This window comes from Epargyreus clarus, unplaced genomic scaffold (genome assembly GCF_041222505.1).
Source record: "Epargyreus clarus isolate Ecla_fem2 unplaced genomic scaffold, WU_Ecla_fem_2.2 ptg000021l, whole genome shotgun sequence".
Taxonomy (NCBI): domain Eukaryota; kingdom Metazoa; phylum Arthropoda; class Insecta; order Lepidoptera; family Hesperiidae; genus Epargyreus; species Epargyreus clarus.
In genome coordinates, this window is record NW_027332228.1 from 15,630,638 (window position 1) to 15,648,671 (window position 18,034).

At 34.6% G+C, this 18,034-nt stretch overlaps 2 protein-coding genes and 1 long non-coding RNA gene across 3 annotated transcripts; 1 reads left to right on the forward strand and 2 right to left on the reverse strand.

The window, feature by feature from the left end:
• Window positions 1-1,388: 1,388 nt before the first annotated feature.
• On the reverse strand, window positions 1,389-2,489 carry LOC140751116 (uncharacterized). The gene is made up of 2 exons (XR_012103273.1): window positions 2,107-2,489; window positions 1,389-1,927 (listed from the first exon to the last, which is right to left on the reverse strand). It is a non-coding gene; the product is annotated as an uncharacterized LOC140751116 (long non-coding RNA).
• A 280-nt stretch (window positions 2,490-2,769) lies between these two features.
• On the forward strand, window positions 2,770-12,083 carry LOC140751164 (uncharacterized). The gene is made up of 10 exons (XM_073085041.1): window positions 2,770-2,947; window positions 3,518-3,732; window positions 4,095-4,241; window positions 4,641-4,732; window positions 4,889-5,980; window positions 6,270-6,553; window positions 6,967-7,155; window positions 7,784-7,871; window positions 7,987-8,082; window positions 8,438-12,083. The coding sequence occupies exons 1-10, from the start codon at window positions 2,810-2,812 to the stop codon at window positions 8,548-8,550; spliced, it is 2,454 nt and encodes an 817-aa protein (XP_072941142.1). The 5' UTR covers window positions 2,770-2,809; the 3' UTR covers window positions 8,551-12,083.
• LOC140751165 (ubiquitin-like protein 4A) lies at window positions 12,076-13,681 on the reverse strand. The gene is made up of 2 exons (XM_073085042.1): window positions 13,521-13,681; window positions 12,076-13,445 (listed from the first exon to the last, which is right to left on the reverse strand). Exons 1-2 carry the CDS (start codon window positions 13,566-13,568, stop codon window positions 13,047-13,049), a joined length of 447 nt encoding a protein of 148 aa, XP_072941143.1. The 5' UTR covers window positions 13,569-13,681; the 3' UTR covers window positions 12,076-13,046.
• Between the last annotated feature and the right edge of the window lie 4,353 nt (window positions 13,682-18,034).

Below are 18,034 nucleotides of genomic sequence, written 5' to 3' on the forward strand. Positions count from 1 at the left end.
CGACAGTGCTGCCTCAAATGTCATGTGACGTCACTACATCGAAACCTGTCGATCACATCGAAACCTGAAGTATGTGTAACGTCGAAGTTTATTTCTATATTTTCAATGTGTTGACGTCACGCTACGAAATGACACTTGACCGCCTGTTTTGGCGTAACGTTCCGTTTACCGTAATAAAAATATGTTTTTTATTAATAAATAGCCCTTTTTCGAAAAAATGATCAATGAAAGGCATATATAATACGTATATGAATTCATTAAAACAGTTTCCCAAAAAGTGTCAAGTAGCCAATTCTTAATTTCTAATTGGCTACTTGACACTTTTTGGGAAAGTGTTTTAATGAATTAGTATACGTATTATATATGCCTTTCATTGATCACTTTTTCGAAAAAAGGGCTATTCATTAATAAAAATCGAACTTTCTTTATGGTGAACGGAACGTCGCGTTAAATCAGGCGGTCAAGTGTCATTTTGTGGCGGAACGTCATTACACTGTAAACAAACAACCACGGTTGCCAACTTAGGGCAACTTATTTAGGGGGTAAATGAGTGGTATGGGATTTTTCTAGGGGTTTTATATGTCTAGGGGTATTTTTAGGGGTTTTGTAAAGGCGCGGCGAGCAAAAAAAAAAAAAAAAAACGGGAAACGTGTCATAAGCTTGCACGGCGTCCAAAACAAACATGTTCTGAGCCGGCACTGCGGGGCTAAAAAAAAAAAAAAAACGGGAAACGGGTCATAAGGTGGCACAGCATCCCAAAAAAAAAGTGTAATATATTTTTAGGGGAATTTTCAAATAATTAATGCAATTATAGGGGGTTTCAACTTCAGTTTAGGGGTAAATATTTTTGAGAGTTGGCAACACTGCAAACAACGATTAGAAGAAAATTGAGAGTTATTTAGCTATTATAACTAAAATTTAAATAAATGACAAGTTATAAGACGTGTGCAGTGACGATGTGTACAAGGACGATCGTAACAAATTTGCTTATACAAGTTCCTAAACCCAAATCTCATAAACGTTAAAGAACTTGCAGATTCTTATATGTTTAAATCCTCTGTTTGCAAGCAATGACATTTTATACTATCTATGTAAGAGAAGTATTATTGAAAAAAAGGAATAAATTTAGTAACTCTCGAGTAATTCGTCAATTCCAAATCATTGGAACGGGACGTAATAAAAACAAAACAGCAAGTGGAAGTATTCATATATTTAATATATTATATAGATGTCTATGATAAGAATAGAATTATAAGACGTCTATGAGAATTCTATTTTAAGGGCCCATTCTGTAATTAATAGGACACAAAATATTTCATGACAGTGTTATTATTGATGGTGCATGTGCACTGATTAAGTTACAGGACTGTATAATTAAAAATACATGATTTGCTAATATTAGTATTTTATTAACCAATTTCTTTGTTTATTTGGTTTATATGGTTCTATTAGTGAGTACACACAGTAGAACTTTTGTATATATTTATCATATGTTACAGTTACAATAATTACTACAGATCACCTAAGCTAAATTTTTGTGCTGCTTGCGTGTCTGCTTTTCTTCATTACTAAAATTATTTTCCGTAACAAATGGATATATATTTTTATCACTGTCATTTTCAGAATTAAATTGCAATGCAATAATTGGAACTGTATGGTCACTTTTCTTTCTTCATCTTGTTGGGTAGGTTACGCAAGTAAAGAAGTACTATTTCCCGTGTACTTTAATTTATGTATTTCAGACTGGTGCCCACTTTCGAAACTTTTGGCTCCTCACTTCTTCTAGGCAGGACAGTCATCACATTTTCATTTTCATTGATGTACCTTGTGTTCAGGACAACTTTTACTTTTCATGAAACACAAACTTGCCTTCCTCTTAAACTGCACATACTCTATAACGTTGTCACTATACGATTGTCGGGAAGATCTGTAAATATAAATATAACCAATTAATAACCTTAAAACAGTTCACATAAGAATATAAGTATATTTAAAAAAAATCTTAATAATTACTTGAAGACAACCTTTCTTCTGCCTGAAGTCAGTTAAGAAATGTTTTAATTGTCCGATATGATTAAATGTAAATATAAAGAATGTTTTACTTACGTTGTTTATTTGATATTTCCATAGGTTATCTCACGGAAGTTTTTGTATCCATTTTGATTTATTGCACTGCATATATGGATCTTCTTTAAGCAGGTTCACGCTATCAGCTTTAATATAGTATGGCTTCATTTCGGTTCACAACATAAATTCAACAAACTCTAATCTAACAGCAAACGATTTAATTATTATTTGTCTTGTTTGGTTTCGATGTAGTGACGTCACATGACATTTGAGGCAGCACTGTCGCCGTTTTGGGATTTAAAATCCACAGATAAAAAATCGAAAATTTCTTTTTAAAAATTAAAATACTTAGAACGTATTAAAAAATAAACGAAATACTGCATAATTTATGTTTACTTATAAGCTATCATATCCAACATATTTCATATTTTATTGTTATAACTGTCAAGTACCCGATTTCGCCAAGCACACTTGATTAAAAATCATCGCTATATAATTTAACTCCCCTTTTAAACCCCTTACGGGGTTAAACGTACTACGAAATTAGCAATTTGAAGACCATCGCAGCTCTACTTTATTAAATAGTTTTGAACTTTTAATAAAATTACAAATTACTTAATAACAGAGCAAAATACAGACTTTTATTATTTACTATTATTATTATGTTGCATTTGACATCGAGATCACAGAAACGATTGGTAACATTTATTGAATTGTCAAAATTACAGTCAAACAAACGAACATGGATTCTCTTGGAATTGAGAAGTCTGTAAATTTAGATTCTTTAAGTAAAAATGAATGCAAGAATACAAATTATAATACTCCTACGAATATCTCAGATAGTAATAGTAATATCGTTCATAAGTTATTTAATAGGGAGGTAAGTTTGAACTTGAAATTTCGAATTGTAGTTCGCGTCCGAGTCCTGTATTTTTATTTTCGTCTTGTACACTGTGCGCATTTTTCTATGTAACGGTACATTAATTTTGCAAATATGTCTTATTGTCGATAATGCTGAAATGTTAGAGATCATCATTACTTTGTATTATTGTTAGAAAACGATGGTTAAACTGAGTATTGAAGATGTTTTTTCAACAAGTGACTTTAGCAACAAGTCTTAATAAAATGTGAAAATTAGTATTGTTTATCGTATTATTATGTAATAATCTCTGGATATGTATCCAGGAGATGTGTAATTTTTCTTGAAAGCTATGCACGCACAGCCGAGCGCAATGAGTATAGCAAAACCACCCTTTATGGTGGAAGTCTATCCACAGCAGGATTGTGGCCTTTATGGGTCTTATTACGATTTCTTTTACATGAAGGCTTATGGCTAGTAGGAGTAAAGACTCTAAGTTGGTGGAAAGGCTGAAGTTTAGGCTTTTATTTTGCTTATAAAGAAACAAATGTTTTAAAATCAAATGCCATTACATTTGATGGTGTTTTTTAGATCTATGGTTGTACCTCAAGAAGGTCCAGTGATAGGAGTCGCAAGATATTCGAGAGGATACCGCCGCGGCTGCGATTCTGTTTGATGGATATAGTGCCTATAACATACCTCAGGGAACATGTATTCATGGGGTTCTCTCAGTGTGGCCAGTTCCTGCTGAGCTTCACATACAGTTGCACCCCACAGGTGTACTTCAGGGAAAGCTCAAAGTTCACGTAAGATCCATTATCTTCATAACATATCTTTTATTAAATCACTTTACATTTTTCTATTGCTACTCTTTGTTTCTAGTGTGGAACACTAAGTTGGAATGCCTTTTATACCCTGCCCTTATGACAGTCTTCAAACCAGAACAAAACTGGAGTAACGTTATTTCTTTTTTTAATAATAACAAGTAGAAAACAGGCTTACAGTCCACCTGATGAGAAGTGGCTTCTGTGGCCCATGGGCTTCTGTAATCAACCCTAGATAAGATTACTGTCTTACCTGAGGTTGATCACAGACTATGCTACCTTATAACTTGTCTGTCTAAGTACACACATGTTCTACCACCTTTAACATTTCTCAATGATTTCAGGCTCCATTTCCTGTCTTGGGTGCCAGGTTGTGTGGTGCGGCCGGTGCACAGTGTGCCATTGTTTGGTGACGATGTGGACAGCAAGGTGACAATATCTATGGCCCAGTGGAAACACAATCCCGGTGTGCTGGTTGTGTATGGCATTGCGTGAGTAACACATTCAAACTTTTACCTGTATGTATGATAAACTTACAGTTTATTGCAATACCCACTATTTTACGGTAAAAGATGCTTAGAGCATAGTCAATTAACAGCATATTATCATTCAGTAAGATACTATATGTTAATGTCAACTTATAAAGTAATGCAAAAAAAGGTTAAATTCAACAATGTAGTTTCCATAATAGTTTTGAAACAATCTATGTATTAGGAGTGCCCATTATGTATTAAAATGTCTGAATTTTATAATTATAATATTTGACTACAATCATAAATGTGAAGTATATTAACAGACATTCATGATAACACATTTTCTTTTTTATTTAAATATATAGATCCTGTGATTACTTGATTGTTATTAGAAAAATATTATTGTAATGTTTACAGGGACTCATGTTCAGAACGATCCTACCTCAGTGTTATAGGAGTACCTCGTTTAGGTTGTAAGAAGTGTATAGCTCTCTCAAGGGAAGAAGGAGGTAACTATCAATTTCAGATGCATATTATATATCTAATAGTGGTCATCATCTTTTACTTATCAGGTCTTAATATTAATTCTTATTTACTAAACATTCAAGTATTATTTGTGCTGTGGCTATCATATATTATTTTTGATAATGTAAAAATTCTTGCAGATGACTTAAGTTGGGGGAAAAGGTGCTTAGAACACAACTTCGCAATTCACACAAAATTTTTCTGCACGTCAGACTCTAGTATGTACGAGCCTGTCGTTCAGTTAGCATACTCAAACCAGATCATCATCTATACAGATTTCATACACATATTAGAAATAGATTTTGTAAAGCCAGACCAAGACAGAAGCGAGACAGATGATAGCAAATTCCTATTAGATAGAGAAGAAACAAATTCTATTGATCTGAATCCTAGCACACCAGCATCAGATGTCTCCGCAGCGTTCCAGTCTCCAAAATACCAGAATAATGTTGTCCAGAATATATTGGCGGATTTTTCTGACATGGACGTCGAGCCGTATCAAATGTCCCGTCCGGTACACTTGTCTGATATGATGGGGCAAGAACTGTGCATCCAGGCATCGTCGATATCGCACAACCTGGTCGAAGAGTGGGAGGGTCCATCGCCGTCCATTAGAACCCTAATCAGTCCCCCTCTGAGATCTCCCAGACGAAGGCCCGCAGAAAGCATGTCACGGTTCAACGAAACGCACAGGATCATAGCGGAAAAGGCGTACGAATTCGTCGAGGAAGCGGAGACGAAATGCGAGAAACTTAGCATGTTCCGAAAACGGCGGCTAGCGGACAAGAAGTACGAGTTTTCGGAGGACAACAACGAGAATATCGTACCGTTTAGAGTGTTGAGGAGTAATAGGAAGTACTTTACCGGTTCTACCAGTAAGAGTCAGTTAAGGCGACCGAAGTCGCCGCCTGTCGAGAGCGTGGTTTTGAGAGCTCACAATCAGATTAGTAGACCTCCGTCGCCAACGATAGATCTCAAAAACCAAGGGTTGTCATCATTAGAATCGGATCGCAACAGTGAATCCGAGTACAGGGTAACGGAAATGCTCGACGATGGCTCTCTAAAAACCGTGTCGGTTCACGACAACACGTCTAAGACGTTGTCAGACTGCTACGTCAGCCCGCAAGACCCCTATCTAGTCCATTCGGAGAATTCTAAATGCAGCAAATTCTTCACGAGATATTTCGTTGAGAGCGATGACGAAATAACTTCCATCATTACAGACTCTGAAGGTAAGACTGATTTATTTGTTTTTCAGAAGTGATATTGATACTAAATGAATTAGGTATTATTTTGCTCTGATTTTGATAAATATTCCTTGACTTTTCATTATTGAAGTTGACATCTTTTTTTGTTTAAGTACATGTCTATTTTATGAGAAACCTATTTAACAGCTACAAATTGTTAATGATGTTACAATATCGCACGTGTGAGCACTCGAAACAAACGAAAAGATCTTTTTTTTAAAAATTCATAAGTCATATTATTTAGTATCTATTGACACTCATAATCATCCAACAGATGACTGCATATCAGGGTACCATGTCGCCCTACCGCTAACTGGGCACGGGGCAGGGTATTCAGCACTGCAGGCAGTTAGTTCAGCGGCCTGGGAGCGCTTGCGAGGTTGCACAGTACCCCCAGGACTGACAGTTCGCACACAGCAACGCTCACTTGATACCGAGTTGTTGTGCAATGAAGTGTGCGGCCGACTGTGCAATATCAATGGGAAGAAGTTTATCTATTGCTTTGACTGGGGTTGCCATGTGATAGATGTTTGTCAGTCCAGTGGCTGCTTGTCTGGGGTGAGTTTTATATTAATTTATATGATATAATTGTATATTGTTTTGAGTACAATATTTGATGTTTTCTATTTAATAAACTAATGTGATTAAATATGTACATTGTACATATTCATACATTAATACATTATGTATATTACACCTTCATAAGGCACATGGACAATCTCATGTAAAGTAGTCATCGTTTTCTATGGATATTTGGAACCACGGGGCCAATGCATTTCCAGCTTTAGAGGAAAGTTTGTTTTTGCATCGTTTTTGGGTATGGTTCACGGGTATCTTCCATGTGAATTTTTATAAATCAGTCATTGTGATCTATGTACATTCGCAAACAAGGGGAGTGGCTAATGCATCGGCGGCCTTGGTGCAGAGCTCTTTGTACCTTCTCATATGCATGTCAATTACTTTGTCGGTAGTTGTGCGCGATGTGGCTGTGGGCGAGCGAGGCGGGGGAGGCGGGTGAGGGCAGCGAAGCGGGTGAGGGTGGCACGGGCGAGGCGGGGGAGGGCGGGGAGGCGGGCGCGGGCGCGGGCTGCGCGGCGTGCGCGGCGCGCGGCGACGGCGCGCCCGGCTGCCTGCCGCACCGCCGACAGTACGCCGCTGAGGTATAACTTACTCCGGCGGCACCACCGCCACACTTATTTCTTCCCTACACACACACACACACACACGCTCGCACGCAGGCACGCACACACACACACATCACACACACACACACACACATCACACATACACACACACATATTTCTGCCTAATAACAGCAATGTTAAGCGCTGATGTGTTCTGGTTTGAAAGGTATGTTAAGGGAGACACACTTTTCCGAGGCGTTCCAGCTTAGTCCTCAGGGGTAGCGGCGCATCTGGCCGACCTCAAGTAGGAATATCTACTCCTATCTGGGGTTGACTACGGATGACCATGGGCGGCAGTAGCCACTTACCATCAGATGAACTGCATGCTCGTCTGCTACTCCTATATTATAAATAAAAAACACGACTGCCGAACGCGACCCGACGAGCAGCCGACTATGTATCCATTATATAGTTGTAGTCTTTAATAATATATAGTGACCAGAATAAACGTGATTTAATTTTACTCGTACTAAAACAATTGTCTAAATAGTGACATACTATATACTACTCACTACAAAATGAAAAACTCCTTCACCTACTTGAAATGAAATCATAGCTTTAATCCATCATAGACTGATACAATAATCAAATATCTCTTGTCCAGTGTCTATTCGTTTGGGACCTGGTAAGCGGTGTGTACCGCACAGAACGCGCGTCTATGACAGAAGACTCCAGTCAAGAAGGCTCCAGAGGTAACGTTATTAGGAATCCCAAATTTCTAGATTGTTGAAAATCGTAAATGCATTGACAATACATAAACTATAATATAATTTACTAACTAAATTGATTTTGTATTGAACATTTTAGTTCCCGGAGCGGATAGAGCGAGAGAGCTTGCAAAAAAACTGGGTCCCATCAACATGCCACCCGGCAATGAGAACAGGCTGCTCACTACATTAACAGGTAAATGTCACTATGTTTTCTATTACTCGTAATATAATATTTTTTATTGACATGAACTTCACCATAATGATATCGTCACTGAAAGGCTGAAAGTCTAACACGAAAAGTAGCCACTTTACGTCCAGAGTTCAATAATATAATCTATGCGACGCGATTTTTGGATTTACCCATGAATTTCCTGTTTACAGTTCTTGAATTTTAACCCTATTACACGGAACAGGTTAGATGGTATGTTAGATTAAGACTCTTACCACCTTTAATTATTTAGTTGCATTTTGTAAGTATCATAATTAACCTGTTGGTGTTTAAAGATCATCGATTGTCGTGTATTTTATCATTGAATAATATTTTTCAGGGCGGTCACTGAAAAGACTGACAGATGTAGACAACTGCATCGAGATCACGAAGAACCACTCGGACAGCTCGGAGTCCGAGTCTTCGTCTGACGAGGACAGCGACTACGACTGATTCCGCGCTGGCCACGCCCACCTCGCTCCGTACACGAGTGAGTGACACGCACACAGTGAGAGACTGAAGTTGATAGAGTGATAGAGCGCGCTTAACTGCTAGTCCGCTCCGAAACATAGAAACGAGTCGCGTCGCAACAGGAAAGTGTAAATATTAGCGGGACGAAGACAGCGCGGCACCCGTCTGATGCCCACTCTCGCCCGCGGGTAAATAGCCGCGTTAGTGTGCCCTTACTGTTTCTACGGAGTATACGCTTGTAGTTGTGTTCGACCGCATTGGCTCTCTGACTACACCTGTGCGCATTCAGAGCGGACTTAAAGTTTTGCGCGGACTATACTTTTGTTTAAACTGAACTTTGGAAATCAATTGTTGCTAGTAGTTCATGAGTGAGATGTACAGTGAGATATGGTATGTGTTGTTAGTTACTAATTACTGAGGTATGAATAAACTGTACTTTTAATATTGGCGAATCGAGACATGTTTGTATGACTCCACTTGCTCATAGATATAAGCTGTGTAGAAATGAGTACGAAGTGATAATTAATTAGCCTCTTGAGAAGTTCTTCTGGACTTACTGACTGGACAACAGACAGTATGAGATAATCGAATTTGAGATAATTATCATAGTTTTCAGAGAACTATATTGTTTATTAATTTTGACATGAACATATCAAAAAGCGCTATTTCGTATGTCAACTGTTTTAATCATATCCATTGATATTATTATTTGCTCTTCAATTTATCTTCAATCATTTAATAAATTAGTAGTGTATTAAATAAAATTATATGATATTTTTTTATTCATAACTATTACAATCTAAGGATTTGGGCACATTGCAATTTTATATTTACTGTGTTTTAGTTATTTTATTATATGAAGTATGTGTGATATATTTATAAATATTGTAGGCTTTGTAGACATTTTAAAAGTATTTTACGCAATTTTAGTGCCAAATTTTTTTAAGCAAATATGCACAACTAAAATCGATCAAAAATACTAATTTGATTGACATTTTTATGTAGATATTTTATCTATACATGTTGCAATGTGTCTTTAGGTCCATACTGAAAACAACATCACAATAAATCTGGAACCTATATATTTTTCTAGTCTGCAAATAAATGACAGTGAAAGGTCGTGTGAATTTGACAATGTATTTTGTTATGTTGAAAATTGGGCACCTTATGACATAAAATAATAGCTGATATATTATTTCTTGCCCAACTTCTAGCAGAATTTGCTCTTTACATGCGAAAGCTAACATTTCTAGACACGTTTGTATTAATGTTATCTGCATAGTGTACATAAAACTGTTATGTGACTTAATGGTATATCCATCATATGTAATACAATAACTAATCGATGATTTTTAACTATAAAATGAATCAATAATTCTAGATTATTGTTAGACTATGTCATTGTACACGTGACGTGGGCTGTTTGTCCGGCAATATAATGGAATAAGTACAATATTCCGATATTGTAAGACACAAGTATTACAGACATTGCTAAAACGGCGACAGTGACAGTATATGTCTACTGTAAGTAAAGATAATCTTATCACCAATTGACTATTAAGGTCTCAAAAGATATCAGTAAATAGAAAAAGAATGAGGTTGTATGAGTATGGTGCAATTTTATTAACATGATACACTTTTGTACATAATTATATGCAATAACAAGGCAATGATATTAGTAGTTGTATGAGTAATGTTAGGATTTTCAACATGTATATTAATAATTATAACTCGTGCGCATATGGAAGTATTTCTGAGTTATTTGGTTATGACATTACAGACTGAACATATTGATAAAAGGGTAGAATGTGATGGAATCTTGCAGAACATATTTTTATATAGGTTTGTACCACAATATTTTTGTTATAACCAGATGCAGCAGTCTACCTGAAGATCTCAAGATCATTGGGTTATTTATTTGACATACATCCATCAGAAGACCTGAGGGTGGTAGTGTGTGTACTATAGATTATCTGTCTTATCTTAATATATAGACCATTTTAAATTTATCTAACATCTGCGCTAGAGTTACCATTGTTAGTGGCTCATTTGTAAGGTTGTGATTGTATGAAAGATTAAGCGAAGTGCCTAATATAACATGACATCCCTGATATTATAATTTTAGGACATGCGCATGATCTAATGTAATATTTAATTGTACTGATGACCTTGCCCTTTCTATGAAATTTAATTTTATATAATACTACACAATATTTGGATTGCCTATGCTACATAAATAAACAATTGCTACTTATTACTTAAATGCGACTTCGTGGATTGTCTTAGATATAAAAACTAAAACTTCTATTTTTTACTTGTTCCACTCTGTGTAAGATATTTTTGAAGTAAAGCATGAAAATTGTCCTTAATGTAGATTGTAAATATTAATTAATAATTAGCAACTAACCATAATCATTAAATCTAAGATCTCTTTTCTAAGATTGTCTGAAATGTCCATTATTATAGTGATAGCGGTAATACTTACAGTTTGGAAAGACGTATTATGTAATATTCTTAGATTATTAGTTTGAGTTTCCTTTTGTAAAGGAATATTAGGCAAAAAACATCGAATAAAATTAGATATTAATTGGGGCTGTCAAGGTCTACTACATCCCTGACATTTCTTTGTTCTCAAAAGCATGTACAATACTTAGACTTGAAAAATGTGGTGCACTGTAACACAAAGTCTTGGCTAAGTTGGAGCAGTAACGCGTGATTTTAAAATAAACTGTGGGTAAGGCAGCTACACAGATAGAGTTTTTATCAATCTGTCCATACACTGAGTCTATGAGTGTTAAAATTTTTCTAGAATTGGCATGCTTCGTCCTTGGACTGGCTGGTGCAATTAAAAGTGAGCAACATTGACATTCACAGTAGCAGACATTAGCTGTGTCATTTGTATGTCTGTAACAATTGGTATAATTGAAACGTTATTTCAATTCAATATGTAATTTATATAAGTTTCAATGAAGATTAAGGTTACGATAATTACAGTAGTATTTTTATGGAATGATAATTATTTAACCCAAAAATAGTAGATGTAATGTAAATGTAGTGATTGAATTCTCTTAAATGTAGGATTGTAATGTTTTTGAATCGAATAAAAAAATCTGAACTAGATTTTACATGATTTGGTGTATATAATTATATTTCTTAAAAGATCTTAAATAAAAATCTAATCCCTGTTGAGTATTACTAAATTCAACATTTATGTTTTATTTCTACATATAAATTCACAAAAAGAAATGCATAGTTGTAATCAAATAATAAAAGCAACTACTGAAATTGAATTTAAATATGACTGTTCCTTCAAAGTTTCAGGAACAGAAGAATTACTTTAAGAATGAATAATGTTTTTAAAGGAAAGTTTGTGTAAGAATAATGGACTATTGCATTTAATGTTATTAGTAACAAAACACTAAAGTGTATGACTTGCCATCAAAATGTACTTTGTAGTTAGTTATCAAAAAGATACATAATGTAATAATATGCAATAAAACAAATGCAAAATCTTATGTTTTGTTTTATTACCCTGTCGTATTTAACTAAATCAGAGTAAGATTGCATAAAAATGAATAAATAGACATTGGAGTATTGACAAGGTCACATATATGGTATAACTGTATCTATAATATAATAACATCATAAAACATCATCACAATTACAATAAATAGGTTCCATTTCAATATTTATCATGTTGTACATAAAGCAAGCTGGTATATGTTAATGATTATATAAGCCAAATAAGAGTTATGTGTTGTTACCTGAAATAATTTATGTATGATAAAGGGAAGTTTATTTTTTAAATAGCTTTGAAACTCAATTTGTGGCTGCTTAATCTAGACAGATTAAGTAGTTTTCTTTTAATATGATTTATTTAAATGTCCATAAACAAACAAATTGTGATCTAATAACAATACAAATTCTAATTTTAATTCCAATTGCTTCAATTTGTAGCATGTTCAGCTCCTAACTCTCAAGAACAAAGGGATACTTTTCCAAAACTTCCAATATTATACACACATTGCTATTAGGCTGTAACATTCTTACTAATAGATAACAAACATTATCATCTAGTCTATAAACACTGTGTCACAACTCTTATAGAAACATCTTCATATAACTATAGAATAAATTGTAAGCCCATGAATTCTTCTGTTGCAAGAAATATGTAACAGTGACATGCTTTCTCATCTTACCCCCATAGACATAGGGTTGTCACTAATTACTAATCTAATGTATAAGGTACATAAAGGCTTTATATACAAAGATTTTTATACAACTGTTTTGCTACTAAGCATACACTTGTCTTTCCACTTATACACATTTGAAATATTATGACGGGAAAATCGGTCAATTGTTTATGTACAAATGCAAGAAAATTATGATTGTTAACTGTAATAGATACTTGGGGGCATCACATATATACAAATGTTTATAGAAATTAAATCAGTTTGATTAGATAATGGAGTTTGATGTCACAACACATTAGGTTCTTCCAAATTGTCGGGTTCGATCCGCAGCCGGCGAACTCCGTCCTCTATTAACATAAAGTCTAAGGTGAGTTTGTCTAAGTCATCCCAGGACATCTGATCGAACTTTTCTTTTGTTATGACCATAAGACGATTGGCTGCTTTTGACGCTTCCGTGTCACTCATTCCTTGCTTTTTATACTCTTTAATGGCAACTTCATATAGACCATCTGGCTTTTTAACTGCTAAGTTTAGTTTCGTGCCCTCTTTAATAGGGTAAGATTCTACGAGCTGCTTGTCAATTAGCGGTCTGCCTAGGAAAAGGAGCCTCTGTGATGCTACGGGAATTTTCAGTTTCTCCTCTATTTGTTCCTTTATTTCGAGTATCGTAGTCGTTGGAGTCACCTGAAATTTTAGAGTAAAGATTAGAACATCGTATGACTAGTAAAGCGACTATAACGGAATGAACGGTAAACCTGCCTCGAGACTGACTTCACCCCCTTGTAACTGTTTAATTATGATTTTCATTTTGATACGAGTTCAGTATTTTAACGAAATTAAAAACCAAACCAAAATAGAAATTAATTTAGAAATAACATTTTTGACAATGCAATACTATAACATTTAGTATTTGGCATGACAGTGACATCTGACATACGACAATGACATTGACTTGAGTTAACAGATAAGAATAATATTAGAATAGTAGTTTATGCAAAGATAAGAAATCTTATCAGCCTTAAAATGTAATAATAGTAAAAAATACTCATGCGTAAGTTCATAGTCGATTTATCTTAAAAAAAAAGAATTTTATACTATCTAGAAGCCTGAAGTATTTATAATTTACGGGCATTTATTACAACATTAATAGACGATGACATTCTAATGCTACAAATAGCCAAGCTTTCTAAATCTAACTTATTATTATTTTAGACAACGATTTCTACACTCGTAGTCCCATTAACACTGATCCTACACAAAAAACGAATCCACAAACACCCAGACCACAACAATCTAATTATATTAAATATTTATATAATATCTCTCTGGCCGGCGTTCAAACCCAAAACAAACTTTTTCTCATACCTATGTGGTAACCGCTTTGCCGCGCAGTTCATCCAGGTATATGAACCATCCATATTCCATAGTCACCCACACGCTATACGTGTTACTCAAGATAAAGTAGATGGATATGCTTACAACAAGGCGATGGATGCTATTATCAATAGATGCAATTATGCACTCTTTTTAGAAATAGCAGATAGAGGGTATTGTGTTATTGTAGCCGGTATAGAGAGATTGTACTTTAGTTATAATAAATAAATGTATTTATATTATGAACTAGGTATCGCTTGTGTGCGCTCGCTGCTAAAGCAGCTCGCGGAACGGTTGTCTTCTTTAGTTTTGCAAATTTTTTTTACATTTTTTCCCCTATATTGAAGTTTTATTAATTCTGATTGGGGCTGTTTGGAAAAGATATGAGTTAATATTTGCAAAATACCAAGAATTTGGGTCGTGATTTTTTTGTCTTGAAGCTTGAAATATTACATACAAAAATAACTATTTATAAAAATTGTTATTTCTTGTATGACAACACTAAAATATTTTTTTATCAAAATGTGCAGAATATTAGTACCTACAAACGCCTCATACATTCTAATGATATCAATAGAAGGCAACAGCTTGAAATATTGCATACAAAAATACATATATATGAAAATTATTATTTCTTGTATGGCAACACTTGAATATTTTGTTACCAAAATGTGAAGTCTATTAGTACCTACAATCGCGTCATACATTATAAGGTTGTCAAAAATATACAAAAGCTTGAAATATAACATACAAAAATGCATATGTATGAAAATTATAATTTTTGTACGGGAACACTGAAATATTATTTTACCCAAATGTTAATACTTCTAGTATCTACAAACGCCTCATACATTGGAATGACATCAAAAGGAAACAACAGCTTGAAACAAAACAAAATGACATACAAAAATACACTTGTATGAAAATTATTATTTTTTATATGGCAACACTGAAATAATTTTCCACCAATTTATACAGTCTATAACTACCATTAAACGCCTCATACAGAAAACGGACGTTTAGTGATGCTGGGCTTGGTGGTGGTGGTATTTAAAGGGAGACAACAGCACGAAACACCACATACAAAAATACAAATGTATGAAAATTACTATTTTTTGTATGGCCACACTACAATATTTTTTTATCAAAATGTGCAGAATATTAGTACCTACAAACGCCTCATACATTCTAATGATATCAACAGAAGACAACAGCTTGAAATATTGCATACAAAAATACATATATATGAAAATTATTATTTTTTATATGGCAACACTTAAATATTTTGTTACCAAAATGTGAAGTCTATTAGTACCTACAATCGCGTGATACATTATAACGTAGTCAAAAATTTACAACAGCTTGAAATATGACATACAAAAATGCACTTGTATGAAAATTATTATTTTTTATATGGCAACACTGAAATATTTTTCCAAAAATCTGTACAGTCTATGAGTACCATTAAACGCCTCATACAGAAAACTGACGTTTAGAGATGCTGGGCATGGTGGTGGTGGTCTTTAAAGGGAGACAACAGCCCGAAACACCATATACAAAAATACAAATGTATGAAAATTATTATTTTTTGTATGGCAACACTAAAATATTTTTTAATCAAAATGTGCACAATATTAGTACGTACAAACGCCTCATACATTCTAATGTTACCAATACAAGACAACAGCTTGAAATATTACATACAAAAATACATATGTATGAAAATTAATATTTTTTGTATGGCAACACTAAAATATTTTTTTACCAAAATGTGCAGTCTATTAGTACATACAAACGCGTCATACATTATAACGTTGTCAAAAATTTACAACAGCTTGAAATGTGACATACAAAAATGCACATGTTTGAAAATTATTATTTTTTGTATGGCAACACTGAAATATTTCGTTACACATTGGTACAGTCTATAAGTGCCATTAAGCGCCTCATACAAAAAAATGACCTCAAATGGTGGTAACAGCCTGAAATCTTCGATAATCCTGTAGAAAATGCATTTGTATGAAAAAATTTTTTTTGTATATGGCAACATTGGATTTTCGATTTTTTTACATAGGGTCCATTTGAAATAAAAAATATCTCCCATACATTACTTATATGCTCTGTCCACGGTTTCCGCCCAAGGACTCAAAAAGTGAAAATCGTGAAAAAAAATTCTGTATCCCAGTGTTGCCAGTTGATTAAGATGAAAATGGTCAAATGTCATTATGGCACCCAAAAAAAATAGTTCTGTGAAAAAATTTCATTAAAAATATTTCTCCTTCTACTTTTTGCATTTTTGAATGGAAAGTTCCAAAAAATGTATGAACGATGAAAAAAAAAACTTTACCTGGCAAAACTTTGAGCCGAGCACCGTGACCGCCCAGTACAAAGCGACACGCTCAAATGTTGTCAACCTCAAAATATTTCACTTCGAAAAATGCATTTTTTCATACATTTTACAAAATGGCTGACACAAGGTGCGCCATCTGGTTTAAAAAAAATAATATTGCCATATGATAAAATTGAGGATACACTCCGGCCAAGAAAACAAAAATGTCGAAAAAATATTAATAAAACCATCGCGCTACGACCCCACGAACACACCTCGAAAAATGAAAGATTTCAAACTCAAATATCTCGGCGGCCATCTTGTTTTTCCAATTTTTTCTAATTTTATCATAACAGTCGCCCCACAATTAGCCGAAAATGACACCATTCTCAGGTAGGCGCGCAGAGTAAAAAAAAAGTTGAAAATCGCAGGAGGGCCGCCATCTTGAATTTTGTATGTTTCCCATTTTTCCTATAACCACCATAATATACCGAAAAAATATCTCATACATTATTACTACCCCACACCAATAGTTTAGGCTGGGCTACTCGAAATGTCAAAAAAGTGAAAAAAAAAATCTAGCTCCCAGTGTTGCCAGTTAATTTGAATGAAAATGGTCAAATGTCATTACGACCCCTCTGACAAATACCCATGTAAAATATTTTCATTAAAAATGTTTCTCCTTCTACTTTTTACATTTTTGAATGGAAAGTTCCAAAAAAAGTATGAACGAAGAAAAAAAATCCTTAACCTGGCAACACTTCAAGTCACGCTCCACAACCGCCCCATACAAGGCGATTCGCTGAAATGTTGCCAACCTCAAAATATTTCACTTCAAAAAATGCATTTTTTCATACATTTTACAAATTGCCTGACCCAAGATCCGCCATCTGGTTAAAAAAATAAATAAATCCGATTTGGTAAAATTGAACATATATCCGAGAAAAAAAACCAAAAAAATCAAAAAAATATTTAAAAAAACACATCATTGCCACCCCGCGAACACACCTCGAAAAATGAAAAATTTCAAACTCAAGTATCTCGGCGGCCATCTTGTTTTTTGAATTTTTTCTAATTTCATCGTATCAGTCGCCCTCAAGTTAGCCGGAAACGATACCGATCTTGGATAGGTGCAAAATAAAAAAAAAGTTGCCCAATCCAGCTCGGCCGCCATCTTGAATTTTGAAAGTTTCAGATTTTTCCCATAGACACGGAGGCAAATAAAAAATTCCACTCCTACATCAAACCCACCCCCCACCACTCCTTCAGGTCGAGGAAGTCGATTTTTCGTAAAACTGAAAAAAAATTCCTGCGGCCAGTGTTGCCAGTCGACATCGACGAAAATGGTCAAATGTCATTACGACAGCCAAAAAAAATATTCCAGTGAAAAATTTTCATCAAAAATATTTCTCCTTCTACTTTTCATATTTTTGAATGAAAAGTTTGAAAAATTGTAAGAGTGGGGAGAAAAAAACTCAAACCTGGCAACACCTCGGACCGAGCCCCACGACCGCCCCGAACAAAGCAAATCGCTCAAACGTTGCCAACCTCCGAATATTTCACTTCAAAA